This window comes from Chiloscyllium plagiosum, unplaced genomic scaffold (genome assembly GCF_037043375.1).
Source record: "Chiloscyllium plagiosum isolate Xiang-an unplaced genomic scaffold, Cpla_swu_hap1 HiC_scaffold_28, whole genome shotgun sequence".
Classification (NCBI taxonomy): domain Eukaryota; kingdom Metazoa; phylum Chordata; class Chondrichthyes; order Orectolobiformes; family Hemiscylliidae; genus Chiloscyllium; species Chiloscyllium plagiosum.
In genome coordinates, this window is record NW_028270166.1 from 40771407 (window position 1) to 40789817 (window position 18411).

Below are 18411 nucleotides of genomic sequence, written 5' to 3' on the forward strand. Positions count from 1 at the left end.
GAGATTAAGACTGTTGAACAATGCGGATTATCACAGTACCAGGTTTGGATGAGTTCAAGAGACATCTGTCCATTTTAATAAAACAAAACAACTGGGGTCAGACGACTTATAAGCATTAACTTCTCTCCATCGGGGATGCCAGACCTGCTGAGTTTGTGCAGCAATTTCTGTTTTTGTTGATCTGTCCACTTCTGTTGGTGTGTGAATTCTTGTTTTGGTTGAGCAGCTTTTTTTTAAAGCCAGTCCGTTCAGTCATGTCGCAACATACCTCGGAGTAGGTGGAACTTGAACTCAGGACTTCTGGCCCAGAAGTAGGGACATTGCCACTACACAACAAGACCCCCATTGTAATTATTCTTTGTTAATATTAAGTTTAAGTAGGGTTTAATTTGAGGCAGGTAATGGACATTAGCTGGAGATTCACTTGTGCCCTTGTAAAGGATCCTATGGCACGGTAGTAATGTTCCTATCTGTGGACCAGAAGGTCTGGGTTCAAGTCCCATCTGCCCCAGAACCATGTCCAAACAAGTTGATTAAAAATAATTTATTTATAAATACGCACAGGTTGCAGCTGTGGCTGTTGTTTTAGGAGATGGATAACAGGCCAACATGTAACTCTGCAAATACATTTTTAAAAAGTGTGTCAAATTGGCTGCATTTCCATCCTTCATCAGCTGGCATTCTGGAATTTAACATTTGATTAATTTAACTTTGGGCACTGGCTCAGGATGGCTGATTGTGAGGGAGTGCAATAGTCACAGAAGTTGAATCCTAAATTTCAAGATAGCACAGTTTTCAATAACCCATGAAGACAAACCCTCCAGTGATATCATCATTACGGTCTACTTCAACAAAAATATGTTAAAGGTCAGCTGAAGCAGTGTGAACCATTTGTCCTGGAACATTGTCCTGTTAGTTCACACTTACAATTCATACTTTTTATTTGTCATGGAAGTTTTACTGGGGAAGAAACATAACAAAATAGACAAGACGAAAAGGTGCAGAAAAGAGTTACAGGATGTTGCTGGGTTTGGAGGGTTTGAGCTATAGGGAGAGGCTGAATAGGCTGGGGCCACTTTACCTGGAACATCGGAGGCTGAGGGGTGACCTTGTAGAAGTATATAAAATCATGAGGGGGGGATGGTTAGGGTGAATAGTCAAGGTCTCGTCCTCAGATAGGGGAGTCTAAAACTAGAGAGCATAGGTTTAAGGTGAGAGGGGAAAGATTTAAAAGGAACCTAAGGGGCAACTTTTTCTCTCCGAAGTGGTGCGCTTATGGAATGAGCTGCCAGAGGAAGTACTGGAGGCTAGTACAATTACAGCATTTAAAAGGCATCTGGATGGGTATATGAATGAGAAGGGTTCAGAGGGATATGGGCCAAAAGCTGGCAAATGGGACTAGATTAATTTAGGATATCTGGTCGGCATGGATGAGTTGAACCAAAAGGTCTGTTCCTGTGCTGTCTCTACGACCATACCAGAAGTAGGTTTGCGTGCATTATAACATCATGAAAATGTTGAATTGTTGGAGCCTTCCTGTTCAGAATGATTAAGGTTCGAAGCCTCTTGTTTCTTACTTGGTGGGGTAGTGGGGGGGCACTGAATAGAGTTCCCAAATACAATACACATTAGCAATTGTTTACTGAGTACATGAGATCTGAGAATTCTCCATCCTCACTAGTGTAAATGAAGGAGAATATTCTCCAGATGCTGCAGTGATCTTAGATGGGCGTTTTTAACTGATCTGTTCTATTGGATCAAACTGGTCTTCACCCACAGCAGGAGAGGCTGCAGTCTGAGAGCAACACTGAGGCATCCTTCCACCCTGAGAGTTGCACAGTGGAGTTTCAGGCTCTTGCAGCGAAAGGCTCCTTGGAAGAGAATTCTTGTCAAATGAGTAATGAGTGAACCATATGAAAATGGCCCAACACTTCATCTGTACATTGTTTGCAAGAGTAGCGTTTTATTTCTTGTTTTCAGCCCGCCTCTCAGTCCCAAAGCTACTCCTCTGCTTTGGGAGCAGATAAGCGGATTCTGCTTTGAATCTGCCGTCACATTGCTGACTACAACTGGCATCTCTTCAGTCATGACCTTTCTCTTCTTCGTTATTGTGAAGTGGTCTGACAGCACACAAATGCCACCATGACCAAACCCCGACTGTCTCCTTACCTGATGGCCTCACACCCCCACCTTCCATAAAACACTGGAAACCATTCTGAAGCAATGACTGTCAATGATTTTATTCCACCCTGCCCCTCCCCCACCAAACATCTCTTTGCCTGAGGGAGGTTTGAAGTTGGTTGCTGCATGATCTAAAACACGTTGCAAATTTTAATTCACATATTTTATTGTCAAAAGATGTTCCATCTGACTGATTGGTGGTTCACCCAGATAATATAAAAGATTGAGCAGAGGAAATCAGAGTACAATGTCAGGAATATAGTCCATTGAGGGCAGAGAGATTAGTATCTGTGTATGTTCCAGACTTTCAGAACCTCCCAATTCTTAATCTAGAACCCATATCAATTGGAAAGGTAGTTCTCCAGTAATTTAATACCTTCAAGTAATTCACCTTTCTTGTATTAAAAGTTCTTACATTGCTCACTGCTTGTTGGACTTTTTCACTCTTCAGGCATCTTGCTTCAGATCATGTGATCGAATACATTCGCTGACTTATCATGAGCAGCCTCACTGGAGGCTGGCTCGTGTGAATATACTTTTCACATGAATTAAGTTTTCCATTCGAAACACAGTCATACCATTTCACTTCCAACATGAAACTGTCTTTAAACTGGCCTACCCCTTCAAGTCAACTGTCCTGAATACTGAAAGGGCATCAAACAATCAATTTACAGGTAGCTGCTTAACAATCCCCAGATACTACACAGAGGTTGCCAGTGTCAAACGTGAGCAGAATCTGACTCCTTCTTCTATATATAATTTGAAAGCGTGCACTTAGCACAACATTAACTTGTATTTACGTAGCATCTTTAACATTAAGCATCCCAAGGTGCTTCACAGAAGCATTCAAAAGCAATTCACATTATGACCGACAGGCCAAAACAAGAGACTCAGGACAGCATGGTGGCTCAGTGGTTAGCACTGCTGCCTCGCAGCACCAAGGACCTAGGTTCAATTCCACCCTTGGATGACTGACTGTGTGGAGTTTGCACATTCTCCCCGTGTCTGCGTGGGTTTCCTCCAGTGCTCTGGTTTTCTCTCACAGTCCACAGATGTGCAGGTTGGATGGATTGGCCATGGAAAATTGCCCATAGTGTCCAAGGATGTGCAGATAAAGGATATTCTATTCTAGGGTTAGCTATGGGAAATGTAGGGTGATGGGGTAGGGGAATGAGTCTGGGTAGGATGCTCTTCGGAAGGTTAGTGTGGACTCGATGGGCTGAATGGCCTGCTTCCGCACTGTAGGGTGTCAATGATTCTTCTTTCTAAAGAATGCCTCAGTGTGAGTGTATGGTGGGGAATTTCCTGACAAAGGAAAGATTTACTCTGCAGAGATTAAGTTTGAAAAAACACTTTTGCCAAATAATGGTTAGCTCTTGAAGGAAAGAAGCCGGGTGTCCTTGCACATGTAGATGGGTCACTCAGCACAGAAGGTTGTCACTGGGATCTTCAGACTTTGCTCATTCGTGAGATGTTCAGAGGAATTAATTTAGAAGCCTTTCAGGGAGAATAACTTTTACAACTATTTCATAAGTTCCTAAAAAGCGTTGCTCATAAAGATGGTGAAGGGCCATCTGGGGTTCTTATTTGTTCTCCAGATACACCCCAACTGAATTCCCAACTATATCAAAATAGCCAAGCTCTAGGCAGCCAAACACCCAGACATGCGAGTTCCAGTAAATCCAGCAATTGTCAACCTTGGCTGTTTATAGAGACTTAGAGTCATAAAGCACAGAAACAGATCCTCAGTCAAGTCGTATATGCCAACGAGATATCCCAATCTAATCGAGTCTCATTTGCCAGCATTTGATCCATATCCCTCTAAACCCTTCTATTCATTTACTCACCCAGATTCCTTTCAAATGTTGTAATTGTAGCCTCCTCCACCACTTCATCTGGCAGCTCGTTCCATACACACATCACGTTTAGCTGAAACCATTATGTTTTCCAACATGTGGTTTTAAATAGTTAAAAGAAAAACAGGTTCAGTTGCCTTACTAGCACTCTAGACAAACCTATTTTCACGATCCTTCAGACATGAGCCCTCAAAAAAAAACAATAATGCAAGCATCTTGGAAACAGCTGTGATAGATAATCAGCTAGTGTAGCCTCATATACTCCCCTGAGCTCTGGAATATTGCATTTTATTTTAGTCCTTTATTCCATCATATAATTCGAGTACCACTGAGTTTTTGTTGCACATCCCTAATCATAAGTTTAAAAGAATCTTTGCAAAAATAAAAGAAAGCCAGTATTAACAGGGTATGAGTGTTTAGCACCTGCATTGCCACAATGCGTGTTTAAGGAGGGGGCTCCGAATGGAGGCCAGTTAAATACCTCACTCCTGCTGCAGATCCTAAATGAGTTATGAGCGAATATTTACTGCTATATGAGAAATTAAAAACTGATTGAAACCAAGTAAGAAATTCTACTTTTTATTTCAAAAGTAAGTGTAACTCCCTAATTGAGGATTAGTACTGCTTGGACGTCCTGCTGTCTCTCTCCACAACGCATTGATTTACTGCATCACCCCATTCGGAGCAGGATTCTTGTGAAACACACATGTATGTGAGTGTCTTATGTGTTTGACCAAATCTCTGAACCACTTCTAAAGGCAAAGTTGTTTCTCTCCTGAGCAGAATGGTTCCAGTGAGAAGAGAGAGGTTCGTCAATTTCAGTTCACAGCATGGCCAGATCATGGGGTCCCGGAGTATCCAACCCCTTTCCTGGCATTCCTGAGGCGAGTAAAAACCTGCAATCCTCCTGATGCTGGACCGGTGGTGGTGCACTGCAGGTAGGATTATTCTCTTATTTTGGTGACTTCCATGTTATGTGCCTCCAGCCCTTTCACATCAGATTGAATGATGATTAAGTCACTGCTGTGATTGCCACTGGTGTGAGTCAGGGGTTGACTGCTGAGGTTATAAATCGAAGTTAACCTTATATCAAATCTTTCCTTTGTAGCAGAAGTAATTCCTTTGACCAAAGGGAAAACTGTGTGAGCTGGTGATACTCTAGATTTATACCAGCACAGCTGAAAAGGAGATGTTGCCAACCCTCCAGGATTAGCCTGTGGTCTGCAAAAATTGACTATGTGAACAAAACATCCTAGCAATATTGAAATAAAACTGTCATTTTCTTTAAGTATTTCTTTTTATTTGACATAAAAATATTGAATATTAGAAATAAGTACTGTTTGATAGACAGACTGGCTATTGAATTGTGTATTGAGTTTTTTATGCTTTCCAATTGGCAGGAGTGTGCAGTGCATCACAAAGGTAGATTTGACTGATGACTGAAGTGCAGAGAGAAACTCCAGGAGTACACCTTATCACAGTTGCCAATCCATTGGGAAGTCCACAAAAGTCCTATATTCCTGGTTACAGGCTATTCCTGGTTATGGCCAAATGCAAATGAAATAGACAACTACATAGAAATGTGTTAATAGAAGGCTGTAATCCAGCTGGGTAGAAATAGATAACTGTCGTAGTCATCCCTAGAAAACGTTGACTACACTCCACACTGACTTGTATTTTATTTAGGAGAAAGATGAAATTGCACATTTCATCTCGAGCACCAAATGCATTGTGTGCTCAGTGGTTACAGGGAAATGAAACTCCCAACAGTCGCTACGCCAACATATTTAATTTCTAAAACAAACATAATTTCTGCTTTCCAGGTCTATCCTGGCTACAGTTTTTTTTAGATTAGATTACTTACAGTGTGGAATCAGGCCCCTCGGCCCAACACGTCCACACCGACCTTCTGAAGAGCAACCCACCCAGACCCATTCCCCTACATTTACCCCTTCACCTAACACTACGGGCAATTTAGCATGGCCAATTCACCTAACCTGCACATTTTTGGACTGTGGGAGGAAACCGGAGCACGCAGAGGGTACCCACCGAGACACGGGGAGAATGTGCAAACTCCAGTCAGTTGCCCGAGGCGGGAATTGAATCCAGGTCTCTGGCGCTGTGAGGCAGCAGTGCTAACCACTGTGCCACCGTGCCGCCCCAGTTATCAATCTTTAATCCTAACTATTGAAATAAATACATGTCTTCCATTTTGGACAGTATCAGTAACCTATTCTGATTGAGGTGTTTAATACCAATCTTTTACTGGTCACCACAAAAAAACTGTCCATTATTAAATCCATCTGTACACCTGCTAAAATCTAAGCATAGAACAAAAGTTTTTGTTTTAAAATATAGAATCGATTATCTCCAGTCCCTGCTGCCCACTTAGTTACTTGATGAGAATTCAGCCTGTGTTGCAGGCCTGTCAATTCTCATTTGGTGGGACTAATACTCATTTTGGATTAAATATGCATTTGGAAAAACAAGCGCTGCTCCATTTGTTTAAAGGTATTTGCAAGGCCTGATTATCATTCTTATGCCTGGCATTTCCACAGTATTAATCATCCAGCATCTTGCTCATAAGCCCATTTGTCATGTGCGAGGACAGACATCCAGTCAGCTGTTGGCTCATGGGCCTCACCCAGCAGCAAGGATCTGTCTGACATCTTTCATTAGTCTAGGTCAGGGACACGAGAACCAGTTGTGGAACAAAGTCATTACATGAATAAAAAGTGCAAAGTAATTAGAGCTGTTAAAGTCTAAAATCTCCTTCATGCCATCCTGGGGGGGAACAGTCCCATAAACACAAGCTGAATTATTTCAACTCATCTTTCAGTGCTGGAGTTGGTCGAACCGGCTGTTTCATTGTCATTGACGCGATGCTCGAGAGAATAAAACACGAGAAGACAGTTGACATCTATGGCCACGTGACATTGATGAGGTCACAGCGGAACTACATGGTGCAGACAGAGGATCAGTACATTTTTATCCATGATGCACTGCTGGAAGCAGTGGCTTGTGGGACCACAGAGGTGATGGCCAGGAACTTGTTCTCATACATTCAGAAACTCACGCAGGTTGAGACAGGAGAGCACGTTACAGGAATGGAGCTAGAGTTCAAGGTAAGAAGACTGACCACATTGTTCTGGTACAGGTGGGAGGGAGGCTGGGGTGTACAAGTGTTCACTGTCCTAATAGCAGATAACCTGGAGGATCCAGGAATGATAATTTTGCTGGGTTTTTATATAATGGTTCCCAGCCCCCGTTAAATCGATTCTTGAGGTGACATTTAACATGGCTGACCGTGAGCTCACCTACTAGCTGAAGAACCAGCGAGAATCCTCTGTTGCCATTTTTCAAGAAGACTTGCTGCACTACATGTCAGTCAAGCAGTGATGGGTCTTCCCAGGATTAAGGACTCTGGACACAGTAGGCCCACACACCAAGAGCTTCCAGCCACTCCATTGCTTGCTCGCACCATTGAGGAGGCAGTGGCTGTTGCTGGCACTGCAGCCAGATGGGGTCCAGGATCACAGAGGGTCCCAGGTTATGGATGAGTGACGACAGGAGGGGAGTCATGGGGTCAGGCTGAGTGAGATTGACAGCAAAGGCAGCGATGAGGTTGCTCTCAGCAGTAACCCTGCCCACTCTCCTACTCGATGCCATGTCTCTCAATCAGTCACTGAACACCTTTGAATGAGGAAAAATCGATGTTTCAAGCAAAAGCCCTTCATCAGGAAGGAGTTTTGCCCGAAACGTTGGTTTTTCCTGTTCCTTGGATGCTGCCTGAGCTGCTGTGCTTTTTCAGCACCACTCTAATCTTGACTCTAATCTCCAGCATCTGCAGTCCCCACTTCTGCCTTTGAATGAGGGGCTACCCCTCCTATAAGTTGCAAGCAACCCCACAAACAGGCTTTGCTTTTCAGACTTCCCGCCTGGTGAATCACTTACCTACCACTAGGTGAATGCAGCAGCAGTCTTTAAGTGGACATTAATGGCCTGTTTAAGGGCCTCGATTCATGATGGAATGGGAAGACCATCCCTGGTTCTTTCCACTCCCTTTTAATTGGGACAGGAACATGCCACCCTTCCAGCAACTTCAATGCCCTATTTATGCCACTTAATGCCGTAGGCAGGTTGAATCCTAGAACACTTCTGTGTTTAGGATTCCATTGATGGTTGGTCATCCTGAATGATTTCACAGAATAGCAATTCTACATCTGTAAACCCAGTGTGAGATGGATTGTGAGGACATTACAGTCAAGCGCAATTCAATCTTCATCTGACAGACCCTTTTTCCAGAAGTCGCTAGATAGTCCTAGAGAATGGGAACACTGGCTGGGTTTTCTGCTGTCTGGCACAGGAATGCCTGTCTCGGCTAAGATCAATTAACTGAGAACAGCCTGACAATTGAACCGATTATCTCGCCATATCTTTGCTTAGCAAAATCAAAAGGCAGAAGACTACTGCAGTTTCTCCTTAGACAGTTCGTCCAGTGCAGATTTTAAAAGCTTGTAGCAATCCCTCCTGAAACGGAAAGTTATAACTAAATGAGGTGTACATGCACTTTTGTTAACTAACTCTAACAGTGCTATGAGGAAGAAACAAGAGCTTGCATTTATGTAGCAGCCTACCATGTCTTGGACCATCCCAAAATACTTCATAAACAATGAAGAACTTTTCAAGGACTCTTGTAATGTGGGAAATGCAGTAATTAATTTACCACAGCAAGGTTTCTACAAACAGCCAGGAGATAAATGGCTCAATCACCATCTTCATGTGTCATTTGGGGGTTAAAAAAGAACCAAAGCAGTGGGAAAACATCCCTTTTGCCCATGACTTGATGAGCAGAATGGCCTGCTTCCATACTATAGAGATTCTATGACTCTATGCTCGAGAGTTTCGACTGGGATCCTGCTTAAGCTCTTATCCCAGAAATGGTACCCTTATTGAATCAGGAAATTATAAAGTCAAAAGTCCAATACACCACAAAAATCTTTTTGTGGTGATCATGGGCGAGGGAGGAACATTGAGCCTGAAGAAGCAGTCCTGAAGAAGGGTTACACCCCAAAGGTTGACTTCTCCACCTCTTGATGCTGCCTGGCTTGCTGTACTCTTCGAGCCTCCTGCTTGTCTATCTTGGATCCCAGCACCTGCAGTTTTTTTTGTCTCGAAATGTTGAGCCTACCCAGAGATTTCTTTAGATCGACCTGAGCGGGCTACCAAAGCCTCGCTTTGCAATGTTGTCTGAAAGAAGACAACTCCAACAATGCAGCACTCCCTCAACATTGCACTAAAATATCAGCTCAGATTCCATGCTCAGCACTGGAAGCTACGACCAAGTGCCTCACACAAATGCTACCAACTGATTAAGAGTGAATATCAGTGAATTAACTGGAACTATGTGGCATTATATTTGATAGCTCATATAAAGGCAGACAATATTGACACTTGATTATTTCAAAGGATATTTTGTAGGATTTCCAGTTAGATTCATTTATTAAATTGGGTATGTTTCCACACTCAACATGGTGAAAGTAAAAGTGCAATACAATTCTTACACCCCTACTTTCAATATCAAGTTCTTCCAGGTCAAGTAGAATGTAGTTAGATGCAAGTTCAGCTCCCTAAACTCTACTTCAATAATGTACTGCAGCCTCAGGAGAACACCCACCTGATGTTTTATATCATAGTCTAGATTAGAGTGGTGCTGGAAAAGCACAGCAGATCATAGCCCATTGGTTAAGAGGAGCAGTGGCTGTCCTGTGAGCAAATCAGGCCGACCTAAAATTAAATGTCATTCCAAGGAAAAGTTTGAGGCATCAAAAGTCCAAATCACACAGAAGTTAGTCAAAGCAACCCAACATAAATTCAACTCTGAGCTTGGGCTTATGCCCGAAACGTCGATTCTCCTGCTCCTTTGATGCTGCCTGACCTGCTGCGCTTTTCCAGCAACACATTTAAGCTTTGAAGACTGCAAATACTTTCATCTCATTAATCTGGGACAGGAACCTAGAGATAGTTTTCCAATCAATAGCACTCCTTATCTGTACTGTACCAATTATGTCCGTCCTAAAAATTCAGTTTTATATAGTAAAACGTTGTGAGCTTGTGTTCAGAAGATAAGAAATCTGCACATTTCAGTAACTTGTAGATGCAGAATATGGGGATATCAAAGTGGAAGAAATGTGTGTTTGCATGCAGTGGGACAGTTAGTATAAGATACGGTTGCCTGGTCAGAGTATGATTAATTTTCTGCCTTGCTGTACTTAGTTAACAAGAATCCTACTCCGATAAGATTACACTATTACAGCCAAGTCCTGTCGGTAGGAAGGCGCAACTTATAACAGGTTCTATACATAAGCAATTGATGCTTACGTGCATTTTAGTAGGGAGAAAGAGAGAATCAAGAAACGAAGACAGAGAATGTTGAATGATCTCCGTAAGTCTCGTAGCATCTGTGGAGAGAGAAAGAGAGTTAACATTTCGAGTCAAACAAGACGTGAAGGAAATTTAGCACTGAGGGCATGTCATGATGTTAATAAAGGGACATTTGAGGTAGCTTTTGAAGACAGTGGCAGTTAACAACAGCAATTTAGAAAGCAGTTTGAGGTGGCAGGGATTAATCGGGAAAGACCAGTCATTGGAATGAGGGCAGTTGGATAAATGGGGCTCTCAGAGTACTAGGGGTCAAAATCCCACAGAGTGTGGGAAACAGTCAACTCAATGTGATATTCCCCAGATGACTAATTCCTGACTAAAAGATGGGGTCACCATCAAGCTAAAGGATGGCAGGCAGATGGTCAAAGCTGGTTAGGTGAAGTGTGGAGCTGGGAAGAGCACATCAGGTCAAGCAGCATCAGCGGAGCAGGCGAGTCAACGTTTTAGGTCGGGGCCTTTCATCAGGTGAAAGGTCACAACTTGAAATGTTGACTCTCCTGCTGCTCTAATGCTGCTTTACCGGCTGTGCTTTTTCCAGTTCCACACTTTATTAACTCTGACTTTCCGGGAGCTGCAATCTTCACTATCCCAAAGCTGGGTAGGTACCAACTAGTGCCAGTAACTAGGTCCATCCTTAAATGTAAAATAAAAACCAGGCTAGCACGTCTGTGTGGAGAATTGTTGTGAAGCAGGGAGGGGGCAGTCCCCTCCAGAGCAGGTTGTTGTTGAACGCAGGTGAATGTGCAGGGATTTGAAGACTCTTCTCAAAATTAACCCTGATGGTGAAGTGCAGCCAAAAGCCTTTAGAATTGTAAACGAAAGCTGAAGTGCCACAGACCTATCTCAGACCCTCCAGCAAATCGCGATTGTTCATGTGCATTTACCAGTCCCAGACCACCCATGGAATCATTGATACAAGCCCCAGCACCAGTTTAATAACCTTCCTGCTGCCAGATTAAATTTACCTCCACCTTAACTATTGGGGGTGGTTTTGAGATTGGGTTGAGTTCACTCAAAAGTAACTGTTTCAAGAGGTTTGCAATGGAATACTTGGGTATTGTAAAATCAATTTAATCGACTGGCCAGAGGCAGCTCCCCAGGCGATAACTTTTCATCATGTGAGCCAAGACTCAACAATAACTGTAAAAACTTGTTTTTATATAATGCCTTTTAGCATAATAAAATATTCCAAGGTGTTTCACCAGAGCACTGTTAAACAAAATTTGACACCAGGGTTACATGTGGAGACCAATGACAAAAAGAGACACATTTTAAGAAGCATCTGGAAAATAAAAACAATTTTAAGTGACTCTTTCTAATTCATTAATGCAATGTGACTGTATTGCAGCAGTGCCTTGCAGTCAGCAATGCATTGCTGACTGTACCAGCATTTATTCCCTGTGTCTAATTGTCCTCCAGAAAGTGGTAGTGAGCTGTCTTATTAATCTGCAGCAGTCCATGATGGGTATGTACATTCAGAGCACAGGTAGGGAGAGAGTTCCTGAAGTTTGACCCAGTAACACTGAAGGACCTGTGGTATAATTCCAAGTAAGGATGGTGTCTGACTTGGAAGGAAACTTGCAGGTATGACTCAAAAATAGGTGGAAAGGCTTGTTGCGAGAGGGATACAAACAGTTTACAGGAGATAGTGATAAGTAAGTGTGGAAAAAGTTGACAAGTGGAATATAATGTGGAAAAATGCCAAGTTGTTCATTTTAAAAGGGAGAACAAAAGACCAGAGAAATGGAGAAAAGTTGAAGATAGCTGCAATGCAAAAGGGCTTGTGCACAAAGCACAGAAAGCTAGCACACAGCTGTAGCAGGAAATCAGGAAGACTCATGGAATGTTGGCCCTTATTTCAAGGGGGTTGGAGTATAAGTGTAGGGAAGTCTTACTGGAACTGTACAAGGTGCTCGTGAGAACACATCTGGAGTGCTGTGAACAGTTTTGGTCCCCTTATTCACTGGAGGCTGTTCACAGAAGGTCCACTCAGATGGTCCCCAGTATGGAGGGATTGTTTTATGATCAAAGCTCAAACCGGTTGGGACTGTATTTGCTGGAGTTTAGTGGAAATGAGAGATGATCTCATTGAAACCTATCGGATTCTTAAGAGACTTGGCGGGGTAAATGCTGAGAGGATATTTCCCCTCATGGGAGAGTCTTGGACAAGACTGCATCATCTCAGAATAAACGGGTGCCAGTGTAAGACTAAGATGAGGAGGAATGTTTACTTTCGGAGGTTGAGAGTCTTTGGAGCTCCTTGCCACAGAGAGCTGTGGAGGCAGAGTTCTTATGTGTATTTTAAGGCTGAGTTAGGTCGATTTTTGATAAGTAGGAGAACCAAAGGTATTAGGGAAAGGGAAGAAAGTGGATGTGAGGAATAATGGATCAGCTCTTGATCCTATTGAATGGTGGGGCAGGCCCAAGGGGCTGAACAGCCTTCTCCCGTTCCTATTGCTTATTATCTTATGATCATATTTACTGCCCTTGTCCATCTAGATGGTAGAGGCTGCAGGTTTGGAAGATGCTGTCAAAGGAGCCTTGGTGAGTTGTGAGCAGGGAGGTTTCATATGGAAATTTTAGCTCTTTTGGTTAGACACTAGAGGCAGTGATGGAGTAGTAAAGATCAAAGGGAGAGGGAGACAGACAGACAGAAGAATTTGATCCTAAATTGAATAATAATTGGGAGTGGGAGTCCTGCACTGATTTCAGTTTTCCCCTGCAGAATAATTGCATGTTTGTGTGTGTGAGAGAGAGAGAAAAAGAGAGAATATGGATGTCCGGGGTCAGGAGAAATACTTCCATGTTCGAAAACAAATAGGAGTTGCAACTTAGTCCAGTTTAGTCACCTGGAGTCAAGACAATCAACAGGATACCAATATTATCGATTTCCAATTGCTGCAGCTGTTCATTACCAGCAATGATCCATCCGGCTGATTAGTGCAGCAGAAATGACACAATGGGGTCAGACAGTGAACCAAGCGATTTCCAAAATTAGACTGAAACCAGCCTTTTGATCATTAACAGCTGAAATCATGATTTACCCCCCAGAAGAAAATTTGCAGTTGAACCGTAGCTCAAACACTTAAAAAGTTACGTTTCCACTTTGAGTACAATGAAAGGTAGTTTCAGTCCCTTAGATGATGAGAATGGAAGTCTCTAAGGCTTTTATTTTCTTTAGTCACTCTATGGTGCCTGAGAGCCCACATATTAAGTTTAAATCAATCATTCTCATTAACACACATCCAGCATCAGTTGTTAGTCCTTGCAGGTATTGATATTTGGATTTAGGACTTAGCCATTAATGAGGAGAACCTTTTCCAAAACTCTACAAAATTCAGAGCAATCAGTAAACAAGAACAAAAAGCAGTGAATTGCCTAAACGCTGAAGGATGACGGGATTCAGGACAATATCTAACTTATAGAGCACACAGTTTGATTACCACAGCAATGGAGCACAGTCGTCTTTAAAAGTAAAACCCATGTGTGAGACTTTTTATATCTGCCTGATTTCTTAAAGAATCTTGTTTCTACATCTTAAATATTAATTTCCCTTGCATTCTAATGCACTGCCCTGTGATGTCACAAGATAATCAAAAAGGATGTGCAAGAGAAAGAAGGGAAATCACTGTACCATTCCTGATGGAGCAGCTGATCAGAAATATGACAAAGCCAGTCTACACTTTGCTCCACCCATTGCACAGCTCAGAGAATAGTAGCAGTGATACTTAGCAGGGTTGCAGGATTCTCCAAATAAAAAACAAACAAAAGTGGCAGGAAATTTTATCTGTTTTATTTTCTCTAATTGAATCCGTTGTTTTCAATATTGTTGTGGCACTGAGGGGTATGGACTTGAAAGGGTCATTGAGACTGGGCGCAGCTCCTTCACCTGAATGAGAGTTTCTCACTTCATGGTTAAGCTCCTCCAGGAGAAAGCTGGACCATCAAGATGGATTTGTTGTCACAATCACTCCCAACCTATGCTATCCTGTCAGGGTGAGGCTAGAATGGACACCTCAGAAAAGGAATTGGAATGATCCAGCTGCCTGCTTGTCAGCCAACCAGAGTGAACCCAGTTGTCAAAGGTGATTGTATATGGGAGGAGTTCAGAATGTCATCCATCCTTGGTGTTGTTAATGGTCTAGTTTAACCGAAGTGAAATTTCGCCAAGTCAGTATGTGTTCCCACTTCACCAGCCTCTGTGATGGCTGGCTTCAGGCTAGCAGTATCAAACCAGAGGGTAGGTCCTGGTGGTGGTGGGGAAAGCTGGTGGAGGAGAAGACAGCCTTTCAGTCGGACACAAGGAGCGCTTCACTCAGTGCCTCTGCCTTCATTCTCATCTGCTTTTCTTTTCCAGCGCCTGGCCAATTCCAAAGCTCACACGTCCAGATTCATAAGTGCCAATCTTCCATGTAATAAGTTCAAAAACCGCCTTGTTAACATTATGCCGTACGAGACGACGAGAGTGTGTCTACAGCCAATCCGTGGGGTGGAGGGCTCTGATTACATCAACGCTAGCTTTATCGATGGGTACAGGTAAGTGCCCGGGGGGGGGGGGCGGGGAACCCTCCAGGGAAAATTCTCCATTGTCGACTGCTTGCCACAATTCTCTATTAAATACTGTAGGTTTACAGAGCAATTTTCAGAACCATCTGTTGTGCAGTTTGAAGCACAGTTGTAGCAACAGGAGATTGAGTTTTTAAATTCTAAACAATTTCACACAATTATTAATAGGTTGGACAGGTTGCCCAACATATTCCATAGCAGGAAAAACTGTCATCTGGCAACAGAGAACTTCAGTTAAAGGCATGGAGCTTAAAAGCAGTCAACCTAAGTCTTTGCACACAAACTGTTGCTGAGCAAAGATCTTCTTTCATAATTAACCGAATGCTGAAGAACCATGGTGCTTTCTCCCTCTAGTGTTAGCAGTGGCTTGTATGGTCATATAACTCAGTCAGCATTCACAGCACAGCGCAACCTTGCCTGCTGCTGATTTCTCACATGACTCCAAGTAGTTGTTAACTCGTGTACAACATCCCCATCCTGTGTTGTCCTTTAGCTGTTGTCTGTCAACCATGCATCAAGCTGAGGTCACCTCCAGATGATCTTTTAACTTGTTCCCTTCCCTGAGCTTGGAATGTTGGCATTAAGTGTGAAATCCTGGGTTTTCCTGGTCTGCAACACCCAGTGGCATTTCCCATGATGTATTTCTCCAATGAGCCAGTGGCCTATGTTCATGATACCCATTTTTCTAAGGTTACAAGTTTCTCTTCTAAACATATCTTCTTCCTTCTCTTGATCCATTTCATCAAGGACCTTTACAAAGTGTTGGCTAGTGGAAGCATTTGCTTCCAGGTCTTTTTGCTACTGATCCAGTTACTTGGAGTGTGTGACAATGGCCAATCTCTGACTCACTCCCCAAATTCCCACTGCCTTAAATGGAGATATGCTTTGGCACCCCAAGAGAAGGAAATCTGCAGTGCTGAAGGAGGATCCACCCGACAGCTTTGCCAATGGTCTTGTCCGAGCTGTACTTTAATGCTATTCCACAACCCATATTTACAAATCTTAATACCTATCCAGTGCCCCAGATCTGGCATCCTTGGGATCAATGTCCCACCGGACTTTAGACTTGTTCAGGTTTTGGATTCCCAGTCACCCAAAATCTACCAACCCATAATAAATAAATTTAAATCTCTCACTTTCGGTCAATCTGCCATATTATGAATGAGTTGATTCATGAAAATCGGTCGATGGCCACTGCTAAATGAAAACAGAATATAATGGCAGGGCAAATAATATAAATGCTGAGTGACACCCAGATAGAAAAATTACTGTTTCTTGGTCAAGTCTGGTTAGTGGACAGTAGATTTTGGTTCCTGTTGAGCACTGAGCTAGAATCCCTGCAGTATGGAAACAGGCCATTCAGCCCTACAAGTCCACACCGACCCTCTGAAGAGTAAACCACCCAGATCCATTCCCTGAATACATTTATCCCTGAATACAATGGGTAATTTAGGGTCGCCAATTCACCGAACCTGCACATCTTTGGATTGTGGAAGGAAACAGGAGCACCACACGGACATGGGGAGAATGTGCAAACTCCACACAGACAGTCGCCCGAGGCTGGAATCAAACTCGGATTTCTGGCGCTGTGAGGCAGCAGTGCTGACCACTGAACCACCATGCTACCCCCTGTAGAGGCAGCTACCACGTTCCTTCATGGATCATGTTCGTAAGTCAATTTGTTCGCATGTCAGTGCACAATTCAGAATGGAAAGCAGCTGTTCATAATGACAGGAAATGTTCGTATGATGGGTCTTTAAATTGTAAAACCATATATGGTATTGCTTTCACCAGTATAAATGTTTGAGTCAGACATTCATGAATCAGGGGCCCCCCTCTCTACTACAGCACATGATTGAACAACTGACCTTTTCAACCAGGCCGCTGATGGGACAAAGACTCAGACAATCAATCCATTAATTAGAAAAAAAAGAATTAAAGAGATTTGAGAGGCCCTATGGGTTTGTGATTTTCACTCAAGTTAGCTCTGCAGAAAAGCTTGTAACTGTGAATATTGAAGCAAGGAATAGTCATTGAAAAGAGCGACTACAATCTGGCATCTACCCCACCCACAGCATTAATACATCCTGTTGCCAGTTGTATCAAAGAATCAGGAAAACAAATGTTTTATTGATAAGCCAAATTCCAAAATTATTCCTGGTATTTTAAAATTCGGTTTCGTGCCATAATTCTGTCAGAAAGACAAACTCTTTAGCTTTGCCAATCAGCAGTTTGTTTGAAAGGAATGAATTGTTTGTCACTAGATTAGTAACTAGCTTGGAAGGGAAGAGTGTGGTTCAGTCTGTAAGGGAAGGTGCACAAGGAGAATTCATGGGCAACTGTCAAATTGATGTAGCAGTTGACTCTGGTGCCTTGTGTTAAACTCTGAACCAGAGTTTGGTTTCTGAAGTTTCCTGAACATTTTTGTTTGTGGGCAGAGGTAACATCAGAACTGTGATGAGAGGTGTCCTCCAGCCTTTCAAGTCGGAGTGCCTCTCTGTCAGTAGATGGCAGCCAAACACACCATCTCAAACTTGGAACAAAGAGCAAAGACCAACCTCAGATGTTGCCTGTCAACATGAAAAGAGTTTAGAGAGCTTGTGTCAAGGACCATGTACCGGTCTGTCAACATGGCAAAGTTCAGTTTCATTTTGAGAATGAGATCAAGCCAGGTTCCGGTCCAAGTTAGGAGTGGAGGTTGGTTCCCACCTAACTTTCTGATCTAAGGGACCTGGCAACTGAGGAAATTCCTGCAAAGCCACAAGGTTTGAGGGCATCCCCTCAGCCGTGTGGGCAAAAGGCAGCCACAAGAATGCTGGGAAAATCTCCAGCTGTACCTCAAGATCAAGGGCAGGCAGAACAATGCAGGACCTGAGAGCAGAGCATCAGTGCAATACAAGCAGACTCAGATACTTTCTCTTGGGTCATCTGCAAGATCTTTAATCCGTTCTGGGAGACTCCTAGACAGTACAGGAAGGTTGGCTACCCTTAATTGTAGAAAACATTTGGCTCACGGACACCAGAGTTGACAGATTTTCAAAAAAAAAAGTCTCTCTGGAGAGAGAAAGAAGAAACAAATCCGCTCTGTCTGTGGAAATGCTTCACTGCCTGCCTCTAGTTGAGTTGGGAGAAAAGCAAAACAAATCAATATGATTATACAAGCAGTCATTTTCAGGTCAAGCCAGTTAGCAATTATTCCACAGTTTAGCAGTTAGCCACCTGTTCTTTAAATTGGTAGCTGACAAAGTACCAACAGCAGAGGAAATATTGTGATCTACCAAGTAGAAGTGTTGTCTGTGCTGGCAGCTCATGAGTACTCACTCTGCCCCAACAGTGTACAGAGCATGCTATTGTTTGACCAACT

General features: G+C 43.0%; 1 protein-coding gene across 19 annotated transcripts in view; it reads left to right on the forward strand.

Annotated features, from left to right (window-relative positions):
• Positions 1 to 18411, forward strand: part of LOC122565203 (receptor-type tyrosine-protein phosphatase S-like) — a 479330-nt gene that overhangs the window by 431963 nt on the left and 28956 nt on the right. For all 19 annotated transcript variants that reach the window (XM_087976126.1, XM_087976133.1, XM_087976129.1 and 16 more), the window contains 3 exons: positions 4821 to 4975; positions 6877 to 7162; positions 14839 to 15017. In XM_087976126.1, the coding sequence (XP_087832252.1) occupies positions 4821 to 4975; positions 6877 to 7162; positions 14839 to 15017 (620 nt within the window). The remainder of the gene's footprint in view (positions 1 to 4820; positions 4976 to 6876; positions 7163 to 14838; positions 15018 to 18411) is intronic.